Raw genomic sequence first — 25742 nt, 5'->3', positions numbered from 1 at the left:
AGCAAGTTTCTGTCTTCCAACCACTGGGTCCTGCTCTCATGGATTTCCCCCTCCCCCAGGGATGAAAGGGCAGTCGTGACCTGGTGATACTGCCCATCAAGAAACAGCGCTCCTTCAGGTGCAGAAAGAGGCACCTCTTGACCACACAGCCTGCTCAGTGCAGGCACTGAGGCCCAAAGCAGGTGTGTGGGCCTCAATTCTAGGCTCACTGGCAAAGGGCTTTGGAAAATCAACCTAGGCTTCCACCTCAATATTGTGCCCAGACAGGCGCTGCCCTGAGAGGCAGAGGCCCCAACTGTTGCCAGGTTTTGTGCAGGATTCCTCCCACAAGAGTTGTTGTTTGCAGTCGAGATGATTCGGACTCACAGCAACCCCATGTGACAGAGTAAAACTACCCCATAGGTTTTCTAGGCTGTAATCTTTATGGGAACAGATTGCCAGGTCTTTCTTCCATGGAGCTGCTAGAGTAGGGGGAGGGAATCCAAATGCTGCCTCGTCTTCCCCAGCCAGGCTAACCCTGGCCTTTTTTCGTCAAGGCTGTCCTAACATTGTACTGTATGAAGGGAAGATACGGCTCCTCCCCTCTAGTAATAAAACAGTGTGCTGTACCCCAACCCCCTCCCAAGGGCCAGTTTCCCACCAAACCTGGGATCTCAGAGCGACAAAACCATCTCTCATGAAATCTGACCACATATGCCACGTGTACAGCACAATCCCTAAATCACAGCAAGCACTGAGTAACATGAAATCTCATTTGCTCCTGAAGCAGCAACATCGCGTCTGTTGTCAGGAGTGACACATGATGCACCAGGCAGCCGAGTCTTTACAGTCGCTGAGCTGCTCTGAAGCAGAGGGGATAAGAAATGGGGAGGAGGGCTGACAGGATGGCAAACTACCTTTGGCATTATTATTTTTTTTAATTTTCTTTTGTTGTTGAGAATATTCACATCACATATACCAATTCAACCGTTTCTACACGTACAATTCAGTGACACTGACGACATTCTTAGAGTCGTGCAACCCTTCTCACTCTCCTATTCTGAGCTGTTCCTCCCCCATTCACATAAACTCCCTGCCTCTAAGAGTCCTATCTAACTTTTTGAGTTAGTGTTGTCAATTTGATCCCACAGACAGTTCTTAAAAGAGCATAATGCTCAAGGCAGACTTTTTTCTTGCTAGCTAAGCTAAACTACGGTTTGAAGAAGGCTTCAGGGGATATTTTTGGTTTAAGGTTTAAAGATTATCTCAGGGCAGTAGTTTCAGGGGTTCATACTGCCCTCTTGGCTCCAAAAGTCTGGAGTCCATGAGAATCTGAAATTCTGTTCTGCATTTTCTCCCTTTTGATCAGGGATTGGTTCAGTATTGATAGCCAGGCACCATTCAGCCCTTCTGGTCTTGGTGGCAGAGAGCATTATAATTTTAAACGGCTGCCAGGCTGACTGACTACAGGGAGTTTTTTCACTCTACAGAGACTAACTGAAACTAAAATACATTAACAAAATCAAGGCCTACCAGTTATTTATACACTATGGACTGAAGACATCAGAATTCAAGATCTAAGAAAATGCCTTCTGCCCAAAGAAAACTGCTTTTCCTGGGAACAATTCCTCTTCTCATTTGGTGGGGCCGCTGGGAGCTGGTCACCTCTACAGTAAGCAAGCCAATTTGGAAAAGGACTCCCTGAATGGGAAATCATTTCTGTCACTGTCACCCTGCTTCTCTCCGCCCGCACCCTCCCCCCCCAAAGAAAAAGGTAACAAATCACAGAACGAGGGAGTAAGGAGGTTGGGTCTCACACATTAGTCAGAGAAACCATGCTTAGAAAATGCTATTTTCAGTTAGACGGCTGGCTGGTGAGGCCAGGGAGAGGCTGGGGCCAGGGTAAAACTGACAGCAGCAGAGCCGAGATGAACAGGAGATGAGCAGGCCTGGCCACCTGCCTCCAGGACACTGAGGCCTTCACAGTGGGGAGGAGTAGTACATGGATGCTCCCTCGAGCTTCTAGGCTTGAGGGACATAGACATTTCCCTGAACTGTGGGAGGCCTTGACTAAAACTTGGCCCAGAAACCCAGGATTTAAAACTTTGGTTTTGTGTCCACCTGTAAAAAACTCGTTGCTATCGAGTTGGTTTGGACTCATAGTGACCCTACAGAGTAGAATTGTTCCACAGGGTTTCCAAGGCTGTGATTTGTACAGAATCAGACTGCCACATCTTTCTCCTGTGGAGCAGATGGTGGGTTTGAACCACCAACCTTTCAGTTAGCATCTGAGTATTTAAACACTGTGCCACCAGGGCTCCCTTTCGTCCCCACAGTGAGGCATAAAGATGGCGAACATGATCCTGAGACATTATTCTCACGAGGACTGTGAGCAGGCTCTAAAAGCAATCCCTCACCCCCACTCTGGAGAAATACACTCTGGACAGGACCCACCATTCCTCCTTCCTGCCACGCATCCGAGAGCTCAGAGGAGTTTGGCCGCCGTTCTCTTTCACCTGAGAAGCCACACTGCTAGGGAAGGGGGGCACTGACTGCACTGCTCTGACTGATTTCTCACGTAGATGAAAACTGGAGAGGAAAGGGTTCTAGCCAGAACTATGCAGGCGGCCTGACCCCAGCCCCACCCTACCCTGTCTCTCTCAGCGGTGATTCCAGAGCAGCTGCGGTGGCTCTATGCCCTTAGAGCCCTCCGTGTAACTGGAGCCGAGAGAAGGAAAATCTAATATCCTATTAGCACAGCGAGCTCAGACACTGTCCCCAGGCCTGGGCTGCACTAAAAGCCTCAGCAGATCAATCTGAAAGCTGTTCCACCGACTGGCCATTTCTTAAACATGTTCTAGTTTTAGGAAACATGACATGAGAGTAAATGAACTGGTTCGAAAGCTCAGGAAAAAAGACAGGTGCGAACCAGAACCCATCTCCACCCACAATGTTATGAGCTAACTGAAGAAGGAAAACTACGGGGGAGGAGCTTCCCCCGAGACCCCTGGTGACAGACCTCAGAAGAAGCAAACTGTGAGGCAAGGAGGCCATGATCTTTGCCTGGGAATCCGTGTCTGGGGGAAGTTGGCAATTTGCTCACCAACTACGGGCAGGGGAACATCGCAGTCCCAGGGCCCTGCTGTGTGCCACCCCTGCGCATGGAGCTGGTTGCAGACAAAGCTTCTCTCTCCACAGTGCTGGGGGCCCCCTCTCACACCAGCTCCTGACCCCTCATCTCATGTCAGAAATTAAAATGCAGCTGGCCTGAAGACAGAATTAAAAAGATGATGCCCAAGGTATATGGTGTTAAGTTAAAAAAAGAAAAAAAGGAAGCTGCAGAGCAGTATGTATACGATCCCAAGTTTTTATACATTTTGGGGCCAGTATTAACCAAAAAAGGAGCCCTGGTGGCACAGTGGTTAAGCATTCTGCTGCTAACCATAAGTTCGGTGGTTCAAGCCTACTAGCTGCTCCAGAGGAGAAGGCTGTGGCAGTCTACTTCCATAAAGATCACCCTGAAAAACCAAATTTGTTGCCAGTGAGTTGATTCTGACATTTACAGCAACCCTATAGGGGATAGGGTAGAGCTGCCCCATAGGGTGCTAAGGACCAGCTGGTGGATTTGAACTACCAACCTCTTTGTTAGCAAGCGAGTTCTTAACCACTGTGCCACCACAGCTCCTCCATAAAGATTACAACCTTGGAAACCCTATGGGGCAGTTCTACTCTGTCCTATGGTGTTGCTATGAGTCGGAATTGACTCAACAGCAACGAAATTTATTAGCAGAAAACATAATCCAACTACTAATGGAGATTACTTCTGGAGGCTGGGATTGTAAAGGACTTTCACTTTTTGTTATTCATATCTATAGTGATTTTTTTTTTTCACAGTGAGCAAGTAATTAGAAAACTTGGGATGGTTCCAGTCATCCCAATTTATAATTGGTTATTCCCTCCTCTTGTCCACCCCACTGTTAAGTTGACAAGTCTTGTTTTTGTGTTTTTTCCACTACCACTGATGAGATGGCAGCAGGTGCTAAAGGAAGTCCTTAGGCATGGAGAATTAGAGGGGGTGCTGGGCCCTCCTGCCCCCTCCTACCAGACCAGTGTTAACTTGCAATATTTTGTTTGCCAGGACAAGCCTCAAAGTGACTGACACAAATAAATGGACACGCTGACTTCTGACTTGTGAACTGCTTGGAGCAGGCCTTGAAAACAAGCTTCATTTGAAATATCATCTCCAATCAACTGGGGCTGACTGCCTAGACCACTATGTGGAGGTTGTGTGGCCATTTCTACCACAAGGAAGGAGGAAGGTGAGAGAGGAGAACAGGGACTGGGAGAGGGAAGAGGGAGGGAGAGAAAGAGAGGGAGAAGCTGGGTGGGGAGGTCAGGGCCAGCAGAAGCGTTCCCTGAGAAAAGTGTGAGTTCAACACAAGTCAGTCAGAGCTGAGGGAGCAATAATCCATAAGTCATTCACTTGTTCAACCAAGTTTCACAGAGCCCCTCAACCCATAGCCGTGCCCTGCCCAGAAGGGGGGCAGCAGTCCTGCACCCCCCACTTCTTCAGGGCTCAGCTCTCTGCTCGGACAGGTGCCACACTGTGAGGTGATGACAGGTTGTGATGGAAGGGTGCTGAGTGTGATGATGAGATCTAGACAGTACGCTACACGAAGAGAACATTCAACAAGACAATGTCTAGACGATGCAAAAAATGTCGTCATTAAGTTAAAAAAAGGGCAGGGAGAACTGTTCTAGATTGAAAAAGACTAAAGAGACGATAACAAAATGCAGTGTGAATATCGATCAGATCCTAGAACAAAAAACTCGGCTATAAAAGACCATTTTGAGTCAACTGAGTAAATTTAAACAGGGACTGTACATGAGATGCTATGACTGAATTAACGGTGGTCGTAGCCGCTGTGGAGGTGATCTGGACTTGTGGTGATCCCGTGTGTACTGAGTAGAACTGTTCCATAGGGTTGTCAAGGCTGGGAACTTTCAGAAGCAGACTGCCAGGCCTGTCTTCGAATTAACGTTAGTATTCTTAAAAGTGATAATGCTCTCGGAGAACTGGAGAGTGAGAGCAAGAGAGCGGGCGCACGAATGTGGCAAAATGTGGATTGTGGGTGGATACTAGGTCATCATCGTACCTTTCAATAGGTTTTTACCATTTTCAAAATTAAAAACTAGGGGAAAAAAAACAGTCATGGATATTTACATTTATCAGTAAAGTCTGAACTTTCAGAAGAAGGAAGACCAAATGTACAACTGGCAAAGCTGCCACTGTGGCTAATACCCCGAGCAATTTGGGTGCCAGCCCACGCTAAGTACCCGCACGTCTCCCTGAACCCTCGCAGCAGCCTAGGCGGCATGCCCTGCCACTGTCCCCATTTTAAAGAACAGTCCAGATCAGGAGCTCTATAATCACTATTCCAAAATGCCTCTCTGAGCTGCTCTGCTTCTTTGTTTTAGGTACACCAGGAGAAAATGGTAGGGGGGCCTGAGAGCAGAGAACAGCTAGATCATCTGTGATGTAGCCACTTAATGGAACATTATGCAGCAATTAAAAGTCAGTGTTTTCACAGATATTTAACAACAGGGGAGCATGCTTACAAGACAACGCGTGGTTTAAAAAGCAGTGGTTTTCAAAAACTGGTCCTCCTGATGGGCTACAAACCCATCGACTCTTGGTTACAAAATTCTTTTCCCCTGGAAATGGGTGCTGGTAAGCTGGTGAATTCTGGGCTCTTCTGCCTCCCGTAAGTGGGCTACACTCAAAACTTTTTGAGACCATCACATAGCACCAACTGAATTATGTAAAAATACAAAGATATGCAGAGAAATAAGACCATAAGGAAAACAAATCACTAACAGTGGTTTTCACTAAGAGAATAATCAAGGCATCTTTAACTTCTTTGTCATAGTTTGTGCTTTTTGTTGAATATCTACAATGAGCATGCTTTAATTTTACAAAAGAAAAAAAAAGTTCTTTTAGGAAACAGGAAGAGTACACTCAACCATGTGTAAGAGACCAAATGGGCACACCAGCCCCAAAGCAAAGACGAAAAGGCAGGAACGGAGAGGAAAACGATGAATGAAATGGGGAACCCGAGGTCAAGAAGGGGACAGTGTTGGCTTATTTCAGGGTTGGCAACCAATGTCACAAAACAATTTGTGTAATGTTTAATGAGAAACTAATTTGCTCTGTAAACTTTCACCTAACCCCAAACCCACTGCCATCGAGTCGATTCCGACTCACAGCAACCCTATAGGACAGAGCAGAGCTGCTCCACGGAGTTTCCAAGTAGACCCTGGTGGATCTGAACTGCTGACCTATGGGTTAGCAGACGTAACTCTTAACCACTATGCCACCAGGGTTTCACTTTCATCTAAAGCACAAAAAAAAAAAAAAAAAAGGTACACAACATACACACTAAGCTCACAGATATCAGCTTAAATATTTTCTGAAATTCTATAAAGCAACAAATTTAAAAAAAGAAGCTGAACAATGGAATTAGGGTATTCCAGGTTGAACACTGCTCATTCAATCAACAATTAACATATATTGTTTGCCAGGCTCTAGGGAGACAAGGAGAACACAGTATCCTGTTCTCCAAACTAAAAAACTAAATCCATCGCTGTCGAGTCGATTCTGACTCATAGGGACCCTATTATGACAGAGTTGAACTGTCCCATAGGCTTTTCTAGGCTATAATCTTTATGGGAGCAGACTGCCCAGGTCTTTTCTCCCAAGAGCCACTGGTGGGTTCAAACCGTCAACCTTTCTGTTAGTAGCCAAGTGCTTAACCACTGTGTCACCAGGGCTCCTAAAAGAGAAGTACTGTTATAAAAATGAGTCAAAGATGGCCTCTATATATTGGGCCCAGGTTTTGTCTCTTCATTAAAAAAAAAAAAAAAGCCGCCTGGTAGTGCCAAACTCAAATTTGTACACATCAAATTGACTTAGAGATAGCCCAAATAAGCAGCTTTTTAGCCACTTGGAGCCTGCCTGCTTTACATTAAAAAACAGAACAAACCCACTGCCATCAAGTCAATTCCAACTCACAGAGGCCCTACGGGACAGGATAGAACTGCCCCGGAGGGTTTCCAAGGCTGTAACCTTTACGGGAGCAGACTGCCACATCTTTCTCCTGCGGAAGTGGCTAACAGGTTCAAACTGCCTGATTTTTCGGTTAGCAGCTGAGCGCTTTAACCACTGCAACACCAGGTTCTTTATTCCATTCTCAGGAAGTTGAAATTTGCTTGAGAAGGACTTCGATGGAGATTACATTCGAAGTGCTGTTGGGAGGCGAGGGGAGTCTTGAAGGATAAGAAGTTCCTGAGGCTGGGAATTGTGGTGGGACACAAACCACGGGGGCGGGGGCATACATGAAGGCAGGGAGATACAAACAGGCTCTGCTAGGGCTCTGTCCTAATTAACAGATTGTTTGTATTCTTGTAAAACAGTTTTAAAATTAATGCTTGAAGTTCTGTAAAATAGAAAGGACAGAAGGAAGGTTGAGAAAGAGAAAAGTCAAGGAAGAAAAGCAGAAGGGAGGGAAAGAGAAGGAGAAAGAGGAGAAGACGGGCAGGTAACCAGGCACAATATTCTCGCCGGATGCCAGATGCCACAGGGGATGAATGGCGGGGACGGCAGAGCATGCGTGGCCTGCATGTGGGACACAATAAGGAAGCAATAAGAGGTTTTTCAGCAGAGGAATCATCATAATCAGCACAGACTGAGAGCTGGGGGTGGTGGGGCGGCAGAAAGAAAGTGGAGAGGACAGAGCAAGGAAATGATGGAGTAGAACCGACACAGCTTGGGACCTGACTGTGTAAGTCAGTGGTGACTCTGAAGCTCCAAGCTTTTTGGCAACAGGGTGCTATTTAACAGAGCTTTAGAATATATGAGAAGCAGCAGCTCGGTGCTGGCTGCTGGTAGGCTGAGGGCAGGGTTGAAGAGCTCTTCACACCTGGAAGTGTTCACCAAGAGAATTGCAAGGAGAGGCGTCATTTCCATATTGGATGTCAAAGAGCTAATCACATGGACTGGAAAGTTCCAGAGTTGGAGAAGCCAGGGGAGCAGGGTAGGTCAAGGCCATTGATGAGCTCAGTTAAGAGGGCATTTGGGTAACATTCAAGCACCTGATGTCACACAAGGGAACCACTCAAGGAGGTCATTCAAAAGGCTCCCCAGAGAATGGAAAAAAGCTCTTCCTGACAGAAGAATACCAGCTAATACATGCAGAAGGAATTAGGGAGGCAGAAATACAATGGTTATCACTGTTACAGGCAAGAGTCATCAATGGATGCTAAGACCAGTGCACGTAAGTATGAGGAGGAAGCTAAATGGGACACTTATATAGCCTCAAAGCATCCCCCTATAAAAAACTTATTACTTACAAAGGCGAAAAGAGTCACTTTACAGTGGAAAAGCCAGAGATACCACCTTAATCAGAGATCAAAGGGAACGCCTCCAGGGATGGGACAAATGGACATCACATACCTCCTGATAGGATGCACTGCACTGAGGACACAGCACCACTTACGTGGTTTCTGCCAAAAGTGTGTCACCAGAATTTAACCACAAGGAAACATTACACAAACCCAAGTTGAGGAACATTCTACAAAATAACTGGTCTGTACTACTGAAAAATATCTAAGCCATGAAAGACAGACAGAGGAACTGTGAAGGAGACTAGCGAGATTTGGCAACTAAACGTAACATGTGATTCGGCGTCAGCGACCAACTCTAGTGGGACAACGATGAAAAGCAAGTGTCTGTACATTATATTATAAATTAGTCTACAAATACCGGATCAATGCCAGTTCCGTAATCTTGATAACTGTACTGTGGTTATGTAAGAGAATGCCATTGTGTTTAGGAAATATGTTAAGGAAATATGTTATCTGTCTAGAAGTACCTGGTGCCTTTGATTCTGACTCATGGTGACCTCCTAGGTCACAGAGTAGAACTGCTCCATAGGGTTTTCTTGACTGTATTCTTTACAGGAAGGAGTCCTGGTGGCACAGCAGTTAAGCACTCGGCTGCTAACTGAAAGGTCTGGGGTTCGAACCCACCAGTCGCTCCACAGGAGAAAGTTGTGGCAGTCTGCCTCCAATAAGATCACAGCCTTGGAATCTCTATGGGGCAGTTCTACTCTGTCCTGTAGGGTCGCTATGAGTTGGAATCAACTTAACAGCAACACAACACAATTCTTACAGGAGCAGATCGCCAGGAGTTCCTTCCACATCACCACCAGGTGGGTTTGAACTATCAACCTTTAGTTTGGTAGTCGAGCCAAACCATTTGTGCCACCCAGGGACCGATTTAGAAGTAAAGGCCCATCGTATGTGCAACTTACTCTCAAGCATCTCAGAAGAAAAAAAGAAAAAACAAATAGAATGATATACCAAATGTGGTAAAACGTTAACACTTAAGGGATCTGGGAATTTTTGTAACTTTTGATTTGTTACAACTTACAACTTTTATAATTTTCCCATAAATCTGAAATTATTTCGAACTACAAAGTTAAGGAACAAAGGGCTCCTCCAGGCGAAAGGACACAAACTATCTCTCTGAAGTGCTGGGTCAACAAGCAGGAGAGGCTTCAACTACTCGTCTCTGCTCCCTGAAGATTCCCTCCTCGCCAAAGAGAGAGGTGCCAGGAGCAAACAGACAGAAGAAAATCAGTGGGACACTGAGAAAAGGCTTCCAGCACAGAGTGGAAGAAACAAAGCTGCGGATCTGCTGTGATTTTTGCCAAGTGCTTACTGTGATTCAATCAGGGGTGCTGCAGAGAAAATCCTGGAAATAACTACCACGTCTTTAGAGGGCTTTACCTTGAAACCTATATTCCTGACCGGCACATCCTAAGTAAATATTAACACTGTCACTCAGCCTCATATGCTGCTGCTGCGATTGCCAGCAGAGGCTGGGAGTGTCTGTCCACACCACGAAATGCTTAGTGTCATTCAAATTAGTTTAAGCCTATATTCTTGAGCCCAACTAGTAATGTTGATGAATCCACATTTCCACATGTCCCACATTCCCATACACCACCGACTCCTCAAAGCTCATCAGCTTTCAAAGCATCCCAGAGAAAAATTAGGGCAACAATGGCATGAAACTGGGAGCTCTATGGGTTTCAAGAGAAGGCCTAAGAGAAACATTATGGGCACTCTAAACGAATGCAATAAGTGGTTTTAACACAAGTCAAATGTTGTTATTTCGAGAGCGATGTGGAAAGTTTCAGTCCGCCTTTCTGATAATACCAAGTTATCGGTGGGGGTGAAATTTAACTGTGTGACCAGAAGATACCCAACCGTCCAGTTGTTTTTTACCGCCCCCCTCCCCGCCCAAAAAAATCCCAGCAGTGCATGAATCTCAGGCACCTGATCAATAGCAAGGGGCACTAACAGTCACAACTGCTCATTCATTTTATGAAACCAAAATGTATTTTGTCCCCAGTGTAGTACTGAGGTCACACAGCCCTTTCCTTGCTTTCAAGCAGCTCATCGATCGGTAGGGGTCACAGACCATCAGATGACTGATAAACAGGGCTGTATGCTATGACAGGGGTTTGGGGGGAGCACAGAGAAGGCACCTAACCAGCCACAACCACAGACCTGAGACCGGAACTGCTCCCGCACACTAAAAGGTCTAATATGTCTGGCATGGCAGCCTCAAGACCAGATGCCAACTGAGGAGCCCCATGCCTACCAGCCGTGGGGACTGCTCAGCTCCTTCTCAGAAAGCATCTCCTGCTAAAGAGGAGTGGATTCCAGCACCTCCAGACGGCTCGGCGCTCTAGAAAGCATCCTGAAGACATGATGAGCTCCAATCTGCTGTGAGGGAACACTCTTACCTGTGGCTTCAATGTACTCGATACATCTTTCAATAAAAACAGGGATTGGCTTCTCTGGAGTCACGACTGTTGTTAGTGGCACCCCAAAATAGTTGCTCTCCCAAGTTGCCTTAGTGATGGATGGCCGGGGTTTGGGCTTTGGTTTCTGTCCAAGAAAGAGAGAAAGCACAAAAATACAGTGAGTTACCAACATGTAACCTGAACATCAGGGAGGCTTTCAGAGGGAGCCTACAGTAGTGTGGGAATGGCTGGAACGGTTTCGAGCTCATTGCATTAACTGTGTATTCTCTAGCCTCCAAGTACTGCACACGAATGCTGGCAAGTTGCCACCCAGTTACATCTTGAGTGTGAGACTGCATTCTTAGAACAAACAAAGGTGTTTATAGGAAGTAGGCCGTATTTACTTAGTGATAATGAGATGACTATCTACAGCCTTTATCAGGGATGCAGTGGGGTAAACAGGAAGTGTTCCAAACATCCTGAACGGATAATAGATGTTATACACCCAGAGATGGATAAAATCTTAAAAAGCTCAGAATTTTCACTTTCCAAAAAAGTGTGTGTGCATTCCGCTAGGGCTGCTAGCCTCAAATGCGAATCCCCTTTGACATGTTACCTTGAGGGGAAACCCCAAATAGTTTCCATATTACGAGAAGGCAAAGCCAACTAATGAAACAGGACAAAACCAATCATTCTTGGTCTGTTCTTTCCCCATAGTCACCTTCCTCGTGTAGCAGCACTAGCAGCAGCACCAGCAGCAGCTACATGAGCCCTTACATACCAAGCAAGCATTTTACCAAGAGAAAAAAAAAAAAAAAAAAGAGTCTCACATCCCTGAACGACACATTAGTAAGCAACAGTGCTGGGATTCAACCCAGAAGGCCCGACCTGTCTCCAAAGCCCACGCTCCTGAACATCATCAGTATTAAAATATTCTGCTTCAAAATTACTCCATCCATTCCGAAGCTCACATGAGGGGGGAAAAACGCTCTCAACAAATGGTTAATTTCCTAAAGCCACAAGAAATACATCTGAAATTTGGGCCTTTTGTTAAAACACCTACTGAAGAGAAGGACAACCAAAAAGGATCAAGGGAAATGGACATAGGTCTATCTCCAGCAAGTTGGTCTCAGTTCCAAGTTGATGAGACCAATTTACAAAGGCAGACTTACTTAGAAATGTGCACAGCCTGTAAACTTAAGTATCTGAGGATCTCTGCACAAAATCCACCACAGAGGACAACTAACTAACCATTCCTGTTTCTCAGCCTGCCCATCCTCATTACTTTTGGTACCCCGTTATACTTGAACGGAGCCCTAGCAGCACAGTGGTTAAGAGCTTGGCTGCTAGCCAAAAGGTCGGCAGTTTGAATCTACCACCCGCTCCTTGGAAACCCTACGGGGCAGTTTTATCCTGTCCTATAGGGTCATTAGGAGTTGGAATCGACTTGAAGGCAATGGCTTTGGTTTGGGTTTATAGTGGAACAGATCACTTCCTGTTTGGTCTGAGATTCTTTGAGGACTTCCTGTACAAACAGTGACAACAGAAGAGGAGCTGAGAATCAAACGCACACCAAAGAAGGGCAAACCTAATCCACAGCAGTCAAATGACAAACCCGATCTCCACAAAGCCCGCTAACTGACTCAGTACAGAGAATTCTGTAACATAAACAGATCTTGGGGCCCCAGAAAAGAGCCCTGCTCTCAAAAAGGCCTGTCCCTGACCACTGTGATATGCCCACTCCTAAAAACAGTGACGGGGGAAACTGTCGCTATTAGCTCCCCTTGCAGACTGCCTGAGGCAAATAGGCTCTGATGTCAGGTTTCTCCCTACAGCAGTAAGGAAAAGCACCTTGATGCATATGATGTACCTTTACACGAAATAATTTAACCAACCGCAGCCATACCAATCATCATGAGGATGGCCCAAGACTGGGCACCATTTCGTTCTGTTATACATAAGGTTACCCTTGAGTTGGAGCCAACCTGACAGAGCCAATAAAAAGACTGTCTCCCAACAGCTGATGAATGGACAAGCAAAACATAGTATATACAGACGATAGAATATCACTCGGCCATAAAGAGGAACGTAGTTCTAATGCCTTACCACTCCAGGGATGAACCTTGAGGACATTAGGCTGCATGAAGTAAGGCGGACAACAAAGGACAAAAACTATGATCTCGCTTACGAAATAAGCAAATATATAGAAACCAAAATGGTTATTAGGGCTGGGAGGGAGGGGAAAGAGGGGTTTTTGCTTAGAATGCATTGAAGATATGTTATCGGAGGTGGGATAATTTGGAAAAAGAGAGTGAAAATGGTTGTACAACTTTAAGAATGTAATCAATATCACTGAAGCGTACATGTAGAAACTGATGAAATACTGTATGTGTTGTGTGCCTGTTACAATAAAAACCACATACACAAAACGTTAAGAAAAAAAAAAAAAAAGACTCTCCCTAGCATCTTCTACTTATACAAAGTATAAAGACTTTAAGCTTTGAAACCTGACAGACCAGGGTTGGAATCCTGACTGCCAAGTTCTGTGACCTCCAGTAACTTAACATCTCTTGAGTCTTGGGTTCCTCTTCTGTAAACAGGGAGAATGCTTTGCTCACAAGGACTTTGGGAGGATGCAATGATATGACATATGGGAAGTGGCTCAATCAGGTATACAGTGGTTGTTCAACAAATGTGAGCTCGTGTTACAGAAAAGAGAAGGGCTGAGTGTTTCCACTGTTGCACCATTGTTACAAACAAGTAACAGTGATTCGGACCATGTGCTCCTTCAAACCACCATACTGTTTTAAGTGGTTTTAGCTAAAGACACTGAAGAAAAAAAGAACACCATCTCTGTTTGGGCGACATTCCTCCATCTTCTTGAATTCAAGTTTTTTTGGCAATCCCAATCCAGCAGAGTTCGCCTGTCAAAACTAGCATTAACAACAGCATTGTTCTTCAATAAAACCAAGGCAACCAAATACACTGTTGTTAAGGAATAAAAAAATGGAACTGAAAGGGAAGCTGCAAGGATGCTATTTCTACTCACCAGAAAGCCTTCTATAGTTCAACGATTAAGCGTTCACCTGCTAACTGAAAGGCTGGCAGTTCAAACTCAGCAAGCAGGTCTTCGGGAGAAACACCTGGCAATCTGCTCCCATAAAGATTCCAGCCTAGAAAACCCCATGAGGCGGTCCTACTGTATCATGGAGTCGCTATGAGTCGAAACTGACTCGATAGCACCTAACAACAACGGAAAGCCTTTTGACCATAGCTCTATGAAACAGACAACAAATTCAATCTTGTCCTTCCTCCACCCTCTCAATTCTAGAACAAGATGATCTAAGTGTGTTCTAACAATCTAAGTTAACTAGAAAGTTGAGCCTCCATCAACTGAACAGCTGCCATGTACGATACCTTGCTAAGTTCTTTACATGCACTATCTTGCTCAAGTTTCACAACAGATCTATGGGTGTTAAGAACCCCATTTTATCGATGAAGAAACTAAGTGTGAGAAAAATTCACTAACTTGCCCAAGTTGGGTCTGATTGGCTACAAAACCTACGCTCTTAGCCACTACAGTTTATTGTCTTCTCCTGAAAGCTCCTGGGATAGGCAGAATGCATGACTGAAAAAAATGAATAAAGGGACACTGATAAGCTGGAGAGCTTCTAAAAGTAACACTCACTTCCATAAAGTACCAGTGTCTTAGTTACCTAGTGCTGCTATAACAGAAATACCATAAGCAGATGGCTTTAACAAAGAGAAGTTTATTTTCTCAAGGTAAAGCAGGCTAAAACAAAAGCCCGCTGCCATTGAGTCGATTCCAACTCATAAAAAGTTCAAATTCAGGATGTCAGCTCCAGGGGAAGGCTTTCTGTCAGCTTTCTCATCAATCATCCCTTGGACCAGGAGCTTCTCTGCACAAGGACCTCAGGTCCAAAGGACTCGCTCTGCTCCCCGTACTACTTTCTGGGTGGTATGAAGTCACCTCAGAACCCATGCCCCCCACCCCCCCCTGCTTCTTTCTTTTGTATCTCAAAAGATTGCCTCAAGTCACAAACCAATCTTGCAGACTGAGCCCTGCCTCACCAACACAACTGCCACCCATTCTCCCTCATTGACATTATAGAGGCAGGATTTACAACATGTAGGAGAATCACACAATATGGGGAATCATGGCCCAGCCTAATTGATAGACACATTTTAGGCGGGACATAATTCAATCCATGACAACCAGGGATCTTTAACGCGGAAAAGGGAAGAACATCCACCACAAGAGTTATTTTCAAAGAGCTGTAGAGTTTCCTCATGGAATGAGAGTAGGTTTATCTTGTGTAGTCACGTCCATGTAAGGAGAGATAAGAGGAAGATGCCGAGAGGCAATTTTGGCCAATATAAAGGAGAAACTTGCAAAGACAAACAGCAGAGTTCAGTGCTTCCGTTCTACTTCCTAGTTTGTTGCATAGTACCTGCAGCCTGCGGTCTTAAAAGCTTACAAGTAACCATCCAAGGCACCACAACTGGCCTCTATTTGCCTGGAGCAACAGAGGAAGAAGGAGAGCCAGGAATAGGAAAAGGAAATGGAATGTGTGGCTAACTGCCTCCATGAATAACTACTCCCTTTGCCATGAGACCAGAAGAACTGGATGGTGCCCAGCTATCATTACTGAATGAATTTATCAGTCTACAGAAGAATCCTGATCAAAAGAGGGAAAATGCAGAATGGAATTTCAAATTCTCATGGACTCCAGACTTTCTGGAGCCATGGGGGCTGGATGAACCTCTGAAATTACTGCCCTGAGAAAATCTTTAAACCTTAAACCAAAAATATTCCTTGAAGTCTTTTTTAAACCAAACAATAATTTAGCTTAACTAGTAAAGAATGTCTGCTTTGAGTATCATGCTCTTTTTAAAAAGCTATCTATGTGGGATCAAATTGATAACAGCAACTCAAAAGATTAGACAGGAAGCTTAGGGGGCAGTGAATTTACTAACGGGGGAGAACAATTCAGAAATGGAGGATGAGAATGGTTGTACAACTCAAAGAATGTAACCAATGTCACTGACTTGTACGTGCAGGAATTGTTGAACTGGCATATGTCCTGCTGTGTACATTCTCAGAAACAACAACAACAAAAAAAAAGGAAGGGACTGCTTGCTAAGTATTCAAAGCAGACTGCAAACTGCCATACCTGTTGTCAAAGGGATTCTGCCATTAGGTGGAGGCTACATGAGACAACTGCTTTTATTCCTTTCACCTCAAAAGACTCCAGTCCCCCATGGTACAGGGGGTGAGTGCTTGCTGCCAAACCAAAGGTTGTTGGTTTGAACTCACCCGGTAGGTCCACGGGAGAAAGGCCTGGTGATCTGCTGTCATGAAGATTATCACCTAGGAAATCCCGTGGGGGCAGTTTGCTTTTGCCACTTGGGGTTGCTGTGAGTCACAATCGAAGGCAACTAACGACAACAACAGCAATGTCTCAAAGACTCCGGTATCAAGCTCAACCCTTCAATTTACAAATGAGAAAATGAAGAGCAGGCTCCTGCAACAGCATTACCCCCCCCCGCCCCCCCTTTGCTGAAAGAAACAGATAGTCTCTCTCAGATTTAAACAAGCTCTGTTTTGCGGAATGTCAAAATACCTGCTTAAGATAACTGAAGGCTCCCCTGGATGTCACAAAATCGGGCAGGGAACTCTGCACAACTAATTCTAAATCTTCCTAGTAAGGAAGTCAGAGTTTGTATGCCCAGAGTTGGGCCAGGCTGCTGACGTAACAAACACACACCAGGCATCAGAAGGGTTACTGGGCACGTTTCAGATGGAAATGCCATTCTCCTGAGTGGCCTGCCAGATGTCCCATGTCCCGGGTCAGACGTGTGTCATTCATTAGGGAGTCACTGGGAGCACTCTTAATAGGAGGTCCTTGGAGAGGCGAAAGTGACACCATCCCAACATCCATCATATCTGGGGGACTCACTTAGCAGGCTGCACTGACAAAAACATCTAGTCAGAGGAAACTAACCTTTGAGAACAATCCACATATTTGTGCCTCTAAGCTTAGAATCTGACTGGGTCCAAAAAATGAAAATAATAGTGATTACACTAGAGTGGCTATGTGCTACACACTGTGCAAGGTGCTCTGCACAATGTTCTGAAACCTTACAACCACTCTGCAAGGTAAGGGTTAGGAGCTCCATTTTACAGATAAGAAAACACAGGCCGAGAGAGATTCACACCTAGAATGAGAGAGCCAGGATTCGAAGGCCTGTAATCAATGAATGCCAAAGCCCCACACTGTCTCCTACATGACCCACCACCATCTGAAATACACTACCGCCAACCCCATTTTATACATGAAGAAACTGACTGGGAGAATAATTCAGTAACTTGCCCAAGTCAGGCCTATCTGACTACAAAACCTGTGCTCTTAGCCACTATGGTTAAGGACTGACCAGTTTGAATCACCTGGTCCTTATGGATAGATGTTTACCTCTATGCTTTATGGTTTCCTTCAAAACATGCTTGATTCTTGATCTTGAGCTAACCAAGTAGATGAACCTACAGTTTATACCAGTACTGCTCTGGGGAAAAGCAGTGCCTGGAATTGGCCTCTGCCTGGCCTCTTGGCTTTTCAAAACAAGACAAGTACTTCAGGGGAAACTTCCAGCTGTGGCAGAGAAGGAAACTACATCTGTCACCTACCGCTGCTCCCCTCTGGAATGGTAACCCCACTCCTTAGCCCCGCAAGTCCACGGTGGCAGGAAAAAGACTGGCATGCCAGCCAAAGAATAAGATAGCCAAGAGAAAGGCTCTTCCATTAGCCTATGAAATGCTTGGGCTCCAGAGCCTCAGGCACACAGTAGGCACTCAACTCAACACACTTATTGAACAAAAAAGCTTCCAACTAATGCACTGGGGTCAATGTTCCTTTATATTTTTGGCAGCTGAGCTGAGAGGAGGGCTGTCTCTGTGGGTAGAGGGAGTTTCTTCTTTTCTAACAATGTGCTGCTCTCCCTATTAGGTGAGGAAGTGAGGGCCAAAAGGTTTTGTCCGCACTTTGAAAGTACCAGATCACAGACACCCCTCACCATCTTTTTTTATTTTTTTAAAAGAAATTACCGAAGGTCATACAGCAAGCTAGCAGCAGAGCTAATACTAGGACCAAAGTCATCTCTCACCCTCGATGAACATACAATCTAACTGGTAACAGAAGACACAAAAACAAAACAAAAAAACCAACTGCCATCGAGTCGCCTGTGACTCATGATGACCCCACGTATGTCAGAGCAGAACTGTGCTCCATAGGGTTTTCAATGACTGTTTTTTCAGATGTAGATTACCAGGCCTTTCTTCCAAAGGCGCCTCTGGGTGGACTCGAACTGCCAACCTTTTGGCTAGCACCTCAGTGAGTTCGTTAACTATTTGTACCCCTCAGGGACTCCAAACGGGAAGACACAGAACCACAATCAGCAAAGCTTATTCACACCAGTAAATACCAACTGAGCCACAGAGAATAGGTAAGCAGGATTATAAGCACACATGCAATGTCCTCCATGGGCCCAGTCGAGAGGTAGCCACCCTGCCAGGATAAAGAATTTTCTTCCTTCCGTAGAAACAGAAGGTATAGATATTTAGTGACCCCAAGTTGCCAACTGCAAATATTCTCTTTTGGGCCCCATAACCAGTTGCCATCAAGTCTTTTGACTCACGGCGAAGCCATGTGTGCAGAGCAGGACTGCACCCCATAGGGTTTCCAAGGCTGTGACCTTTTGGAAGCAGAGCACCAGGTCTTTCTTCCAAGGTGCCTCTGGGAGTGTTCTAACCGCCAACCTCTTGGTTCATGGCTGAGCACTTAACTGTTTGAGCCACTCAGGAATTCCTCTGGTCCCCATAAACACCCTCATGCATATCAAATTACTTGTCCAGATGTTAGGGTCAGAAACATGGTCACGAAAACTGTATCACCTAGCATAGCCTTTTAAATGCTTGAGAGCATGTCTAATAAAGGAAATAAAAAGCAGAACTCAGGCTGCTGGACTCTATCTGGTTTGTTTGTTATTCTAAAGGGGAACAGTATATGCAGAATGTAGTCTGGCTCTGGGACAGTGTCATCTGCGTGGGGACAATTCTCCCGCTTGCTAGTTCAACTGACAGAAGCAGAGCGCTAGAGGGTCAAACACTAAGTGGTGACTAGCTGAAACTGGTATGAGCCTTGGGAAAACGGAAAGTACATTACTATAAGTTCCCCCTAATGCACATGCTAACGTTCTACGTTCAATGGCTGCACCTTTCTGACTGGCAATTATTTCTCTCATATTTGCACCAGGGCCTCAAAAGGACCTTTTCAATGAAGTCAATCATTCATGCCCCAAATGCGTTCTTGGTTAACTGATGCTCCCCCTGCTGGCTGGAATAAAATCCAAGCCCAAGTTTAAGAGAAAACCTGAAGGTCAATTTGCTCTTGCTGGCAAAGTCTACTATCAAAGTGCCAACACTTAGATCCTGTCTACTTCCAGTTGGCAATTAATATTATGACCCAGTTCTTCACCATCTTGGAGCATCTTTATTTAAGGGATGGAACAGGACATAGCACAGAGTCTTGGCCTTCCTACCATCCCAGATCCTCCTGCATGATGGGGAAAAAAAGGCGTGTCATCCCCAAAAACCAAAAACCAAGTCGTTACCATTGAGTTGATTCTGACTTATGGTGACTCCATGTTAATGTTACCAAATAGCACCGTGCTCCATAGGGTTTTCTTGACTGTTATCTTTACGGAAGCAGATCACCAGGCCTTTCTTTGGCAGTGCCGCTGACTGGATTTGAATCACACACCTTTAGGTTAGGAGATGAGTGGAAACTGTCTGTACCACCCAGGGACCTTAAGTCATCCCCTCATAGACCCCCAATAAACTGAGACCATGGGTTTTTGCTCAATAGAGGCATGAGGTCTGAGCCAGCCTGGGTCAATCCTGTTGTGCTTTCAGAATCAACGACTGGTGCGTTGGGGGTTCAGTAGAGAGGAGGGTCCACCCTGCACAATTCAACCACACTGAACTGAGACAGCCCATAGCGATGGGTCAATTTCCATCTGCTTGCCTGCCCTCAAACACTGGAGAAAATGCATTCAGAAGCCCTTTCCCTTTGGAAGCACAGGGGATTGATTCCTGACTGGAGCTGACACAACTCAGGTCCCTCCAATGAGAGTTCAGTATCGCAAGGTGGTGGAGAACAGGCTGGCTCAGAGGAGCATCAGAGCAATTCTCTAGTCTTTGAAAAATAGATTTGGGTTGCCCACTGTAATTTTTTTTTAAGAACAGGTGCACTGTATGCTAAAGCAGAGAGTTAAAGACAGCTTATTTTTATCACCAAGAACACACTACAGCAGTTCCTTGGACTTAAAATAAACCAAGACACAAATGACACCAGCTCAAAACAATTTCTCAAAGTTCCAGTTGTTATTTCAGTGTCTCCGTGCTTCTTTGTCATCTACTCAACTAGATCTCTACAGCTAGGCACAAACAGCACCAGGCTGTTCTGAGGTGATGGTGTTGAGGGAGTGGACTTTTTAAGATAATAATCAAAGTTCTTTGTTTGCAATGAGCAAACTGACTGGACTGATAGAGTGTTCCAAATAAAGTATGTCTGAATATTGAATACCGCCATCTTTCTTGCAGATTGGACTCTCAAAGCACCCCAGAAGTGGAAGTCAGAAGACCAGGGCTGAAAAATCTCAGCCCATTCGATTAGTGGCTACGCTCTCTTGGGCAAGATGTTCAATCTTTTGAAGGCTCAGCTTCCCCATCTTTAAAACAAGGATAAAAAAATCACATTAAGACTGATTAAAAACCAAAAACCCCGTTGCCCTAGAGTCAGTTCCAACTCACAGCAACCCTATAGGACAGAGGAGAATTGCCCCATGGGGGTTCCTTTACAGAAGCAGACTGCCACATCATTCTCCTGCAGAATAGCTGGTGGGTTCGAACAACCAACCTTTTGGTTAGCAGCTAAATGCTTAACCATTGCACCACCAGGGCTCCTTTAAGGCTGATAAGCGGTATATAAAAAGATAAGAAAAGGCAAATGTATACAGACCAAAGTTTAATAGTGGTTACCAGGAGCAGGAGGGAGGAGCAAAGGGGGAGTTATTGCTTATGGAGTCCCGAGTTTCAGTTTACGGTGATAGAAAAATCACATTAAGGGTAGGGTTGCACAGCCAATTACTGTAATTGCTGTCAATAAATTGTATACCTGTAGAAAGCTGAACTGGTAAAGGCTGATGTGATAGATATACTTATGACAACAATGACAAAAAAAGTAGCCACTGAGGCTGCTTTGTACAACCAAAAAAAAAAAGACTGATAAAAGGAATGAATGAAAAATTGGTGTGAAAATGCCTAGCACCACCCCTAGCATCCAGTAGGTATTCAATAAATAATACAAAAGCACCAAATCCCTGGTATGTGCAGCCCTCGGTTACTGGCCCGGTTCCCCCTCACCCCTCTGCAGCAGCCATACTAGGCATCTTCCAATTCTAGGAACATGCCATGTTTTTTCAGCTGTAAGTGCTATACTGTTTCCTGGGCCTGGAAAGCTCTCCTCGTGAACTCCTCCCTCTTCACCACCTGCCTGCCTCACCCTTCGCTCTCAGCCTCCAACATCATTTCCTGGATTTCCCAGGTGAGGTTAAAACTCCTTACCATACAGGTGCTTAGCACCCTATGCCTCCCTTCTAAGAACATCTGAAATACATGTAAAGACACGTTTAAAATCTGTCATCCCGGAGAGGTAACTTGAAGAACATAACTACCGCATCCTATGGACCTGGCACAATACCAGGCGTACAGCAAGTGCTCAGTAAACACTGAGGCATTGAATTGAATGTTCCCCTCCTAAAAGAATGAACGAGCAGGTGCTTTGGAGAGAAAAACACATCTTTTTATAGATAAAATGTTTTCAGGAATCACAAAATCCCAGGTCCAGTCGGTGTCCCCACCCTATTTTTAAGACCAAGGTATTTATTTGGTCTTAAAGCTTACTGCGTGCAATTAGCCTTTTCTGAAGCACACATTCAGAGCCTTTCCTGAGCGGGTTACAAAGAGCTCATATTTCATACCATTCAGCTTGTCTGTCGAAATGCAATGTCTCTCCCAGGGGAGCAAGCAGTCCAATTCCCCAGCTGGTTTTTATTCACACTAGGAACTTTAACTCCGTTCTAGGCCTCACAAAATAAGAACTGTGTCCACACAAGCTGTAACAACCAGCCAATTCATTGAAGCCAATGAAATAAGCCAATTCACTTGGGGGGGAGGCGGGGGATACATACACACAAACTGTCAAACTGGTTACTTGGTGCCTTATAGACCAAACAATGCATGATTGAATTGGTTTGCTTTTCAATAGGTTGTCTTGTCACGTGGTTGCTACTGTGAGTAAAAGATTTTATTATTCTATGTTGTCTTTTTTTTATTATTATTTTAAACACAAAAATTAGAATACACCAGATAGAAGGATAAACAGCCAATAACGTCTTCCCTTTAAGTCTGTGGTCAAATACACCACACTCAGCGATCGGAGCTGGCCCCAAAGGCGCATTTTGTGGGGCTAGGCTCCCTCGGCCAGTTTCTTGGCTTTAAAATAGGACCCTGCCGGTCGTGATCTCATCTTTGCAAACGCATGGCACTGGGAGACAGAGACCATGTGCAAAAGCTCCTCTTCGCACAAAGCATCTATTCATGGACCCCACTGAAGTGCAAGCGGAGATTTCGAATTTCATTCAGCTGAGTGCAGAAGGCTCCCACCGTGAGGGTGGGTTGCTAAATGGTTCAGCTGGGAAAAGGACCCAGAATGAGAGTCAGCTTCACAGTCTGCACTTTCATCAGTGGAAATGAAAGTGATTCCCCTCACCCTGACTCCAGTTTTACAGTAAAGAGCTAATCTAGCAAATGAGCCAAGGGCGCTGAGCAGTTGCTCTTTTTCCAGGTCGCGCTGGTACCCAACCACAGGCCTTTTTTGTCAGGGCGGTTGCTAGGGTAACAGCTGAGAAAGCAGCAAAGTAGCACCTAGGGTTAAAACCTACACAAAAGAGGACACTTGCATCCCTCAGATCCTCAGCTAGACCCGACCAGTTTTCTCCTTTCCTTGAATACAACATGCCTATTTCACCTTCAAGCCTTTCCTTATATTATTTCTTCAATTCTATTCATTCTTTAAGGTCTAGTTAACTAGTAGTTAACACCAGCATGCAGTATGCTCAGTGGTTTCTGGGTGTTATCTCATTCATTTCTCACAATCAGATGGGGAAGGTGCTACTACTGCCCTCCCCCTTTTGGAGAAGGGATGCAGACATGTGAATCATGTTTCCCAAAGACCCAATGAGGAAGTAGAGAAATTGAGATGTGACTCCCAAAGACTGAGTTCCTAATCGCTGCATACTACACTACTTTGAAAATGCTGGTGGTTCAGTGGTAGAATTCTTACCTTCCATGTGGGAGAACTGGGTTCAACTCCTGGCCAATGCGCTTCATGTGCAGCTGCCACCTGTCTATCTGTGGAAGCTTGCGTGTTGCTACGATGCTGAACAGGTTTTGGCAGAGCTTCTAGACTAAGACAGACTAGAAAGAAAGGCCTGGCAACCTACTTGGGAAAATCAGCCAATGAAAACCCTGCGGATCACAACAGATCACAGGAATGGTGCAGGGCCAGGCAATGTTTCATTCTGTTGTGCGTGGGGTTGCCGTGAGTCAGGGGCTGACTCAACAGCAGCTAACAACATACTACCTTAACCGCCTCCAACATGGACTCTCCACTCTGACCACACACAGCCCTCACCAGGTTGACCACCTATTTTCTGTAGCTCTGTAGGTCTTGCTGCCCCAACTGGGTGCCAGCATCTGGGCAAGAAGAGTCTGTGCCATTTCCCAATGATGTCTGGCATACAGGAGTACTAAGTACGTTTTCCATTACCAACTGAAATTGGACTGCTTGGCTCCCCCTCCGCCGCCCCAACTTCAAATAAATACCGTATTGCTTTGTCATGCCAATAAAAATCAAAGGCTGAATCCCCCATGTAGGGGCTGGCTTGGCATTCTCTGCCCTGATGGTAATCTTGCTTTTTCAGTAAAATGAGCGTCAGTCCGTGTTCTCAACAGCGGCAATTTTAATAAGAGGTTTGCTCCAGCAGGGAAGAGAATCAGGGCTTTGTTTATCTCTGCTTCAGGATGATAAAGCAGCTATACTCCTTTCAAAGCAGCATTTTCCAAGGCAGGAAAAGACAATTTCACCTTTTACTGCTCTTTCCAAAGCATACTCCTAAACTGACTTCTGGCACGCAATTGCTCTTGGGCCAGAGGTGTCTTTTTTTATTTGACTTGAAGAGGTGTGGCCCACATAACTAAAGATAGCCGGGGAGTGATCACTCTTGCACGCTGACCCAGCGACCCGGGGTAAGGAAGTCCTAGGTTAGAAAGTGCTCTTTACCAGCATAAGCGCAGCTATCTGAGAGGCTCACAATAACCAGCTGGTTTCCACTGAGCCTAAGTGTGTGTTGTTTAAAGCATGGCTTGTTCAGGAAAGTGTCTTAAAAACACTATTTTCAACAAGTCTTAAGTATGTAGCCAGAAGCCAGACAAATAGTTATAATTCACAGTGTGCTATTACGCCACCTTCCTAACTCTCAGGTGTGCACACACCCCTACAAATGACAATACTGTCAGCATTCAGATCAGCTGTTCTGGCAACAGCCCTCCTTGGAGTGGAGGAGGAAGAGAAGAAAGCCAGATTTTCCAAAATGTTTGGATTCCAGTATCGTTAAACAGGAGAGCTCTGGGAAAATAATGGGAAGCAGGTCAGGCCCATTTTCTGGCTTCCCTTTTTTTTTTAAGTAAGGACTGTTCGCAATGGGTCTGCCTCAACCAAAGTTTGGAGAACAAAACACAAAATGCAGATGAAGGAATCCAAGTGGAAAAATAAGCCAGGAATTCAAGCAGAAAGAGAAGAATGCTTGTGATATTTATTAATATTCAGCAGGGAGGGTCAGGGGGAGGGGAACAGAACAGACACAGACACTGCCCTGCCCTTTTTGACACTGCACAGGTAAGAAAATTCTGGCTACTCCCGGCCAATGGCTAGGGAGTACTCTGTATGCAATCAAGGAACATGGAGTGGATACACCTTCCTTGAGGGGCCGTGGCACCCTGTTCCTCAATCTCCGATGGCCTTCTTAACCAACACAGCTACGGAAGTGACCTCCATGTTTTACTTTACAACAGAACTGTCAGCTCTCAAGACAGCCTGCACGCCAGACCTTCTGATTTGGTCTGTCTTGTAACCTGAGGCAGCACAGTGGTTAAAGCACTTGGCTGGTAACCGAAAGGTCGGCGGTGCGAACCCACCAGCTGCTCCGAGGGAGAAAGATGTGACAGTCTGCTTCTGTAAAGATTACAACCTTGGAAATACTAAGACGCAGTTCTACTCTGTCCTACAGGGTCGCTATCAGTCAGAATTGACTTGATGGCATTGGGTTTGGTTTTTTTTGCTTTTCTGACAACCTAAGTTTTTGGCAACCTTTTTTTCCGGAGGTCCTGGAATACTTTTAGACAGGAGCCTTGCATTCTCTGCTACTTTATAGAAGGGAGAGGAGCAAACGCTTTCAATGCTGAGAAAACATTCTGTGTATCACCATGCTGGTTTACTGTTGCTGGGTGCTGGCAAGATGATTTCGACTCATAATGACCCCATGTGATGGGAGTAGAACTGCCCCGTAGGGTTTTCTAGGTTGTAATCCTTACTGGGGCAGATCATCAGGTCTTTCTCCTGCTGAGTGGCTGGCTGGGTTTGCAGCCAAGCATGCAGCTGAGCACTTAACTGTTGTGCCACCAGGGCTCCG

At 45.3% G+C, this 25742-nt stretch overlaps 1 protein-coding gene across 1 annotated transcript in view; it reads right to left on the bottom strand.

The window, feature by feature from the left end:
• ARHGAP35 (Rho GTPase activating protein 35) overlaps positions 1-25742 on the bottom strand; it is a 137118-nt gene that overhangs the window by 52158 nt on the left and 59218 nt on the right. The window contains exon 3 of the mRNA XM_064293877.1: positions 10854-10998. Within this exon, the coding sequence (XP_064149947.1) occupies positions 10854-10998 (145 nt within the window). The remainder of the gene's footprint in view (positions 1-10853; positions 10999-25742) is intronic.

This window comes from Loxodonta africana, chromosome 11 (genome assembly GCF_030014295.1).
Source record: "Loxodonta africana isolate mLoxAfr1 chromosome 11, mLoxAfr1.hap2, whole genome shotgun sequence".
Taxonomy (NCBI): domain Eukaryota; kingdom Metazoa; phylum Chordata; class Mammalia; order Proboscidea; family Elephantidae; genus Loxodonta; species Loxodonta africana.
Note: the sequence above shows the minus strand (reverse complement) of the source record. Positions and strands in the feature narration are given on the sequence as shown.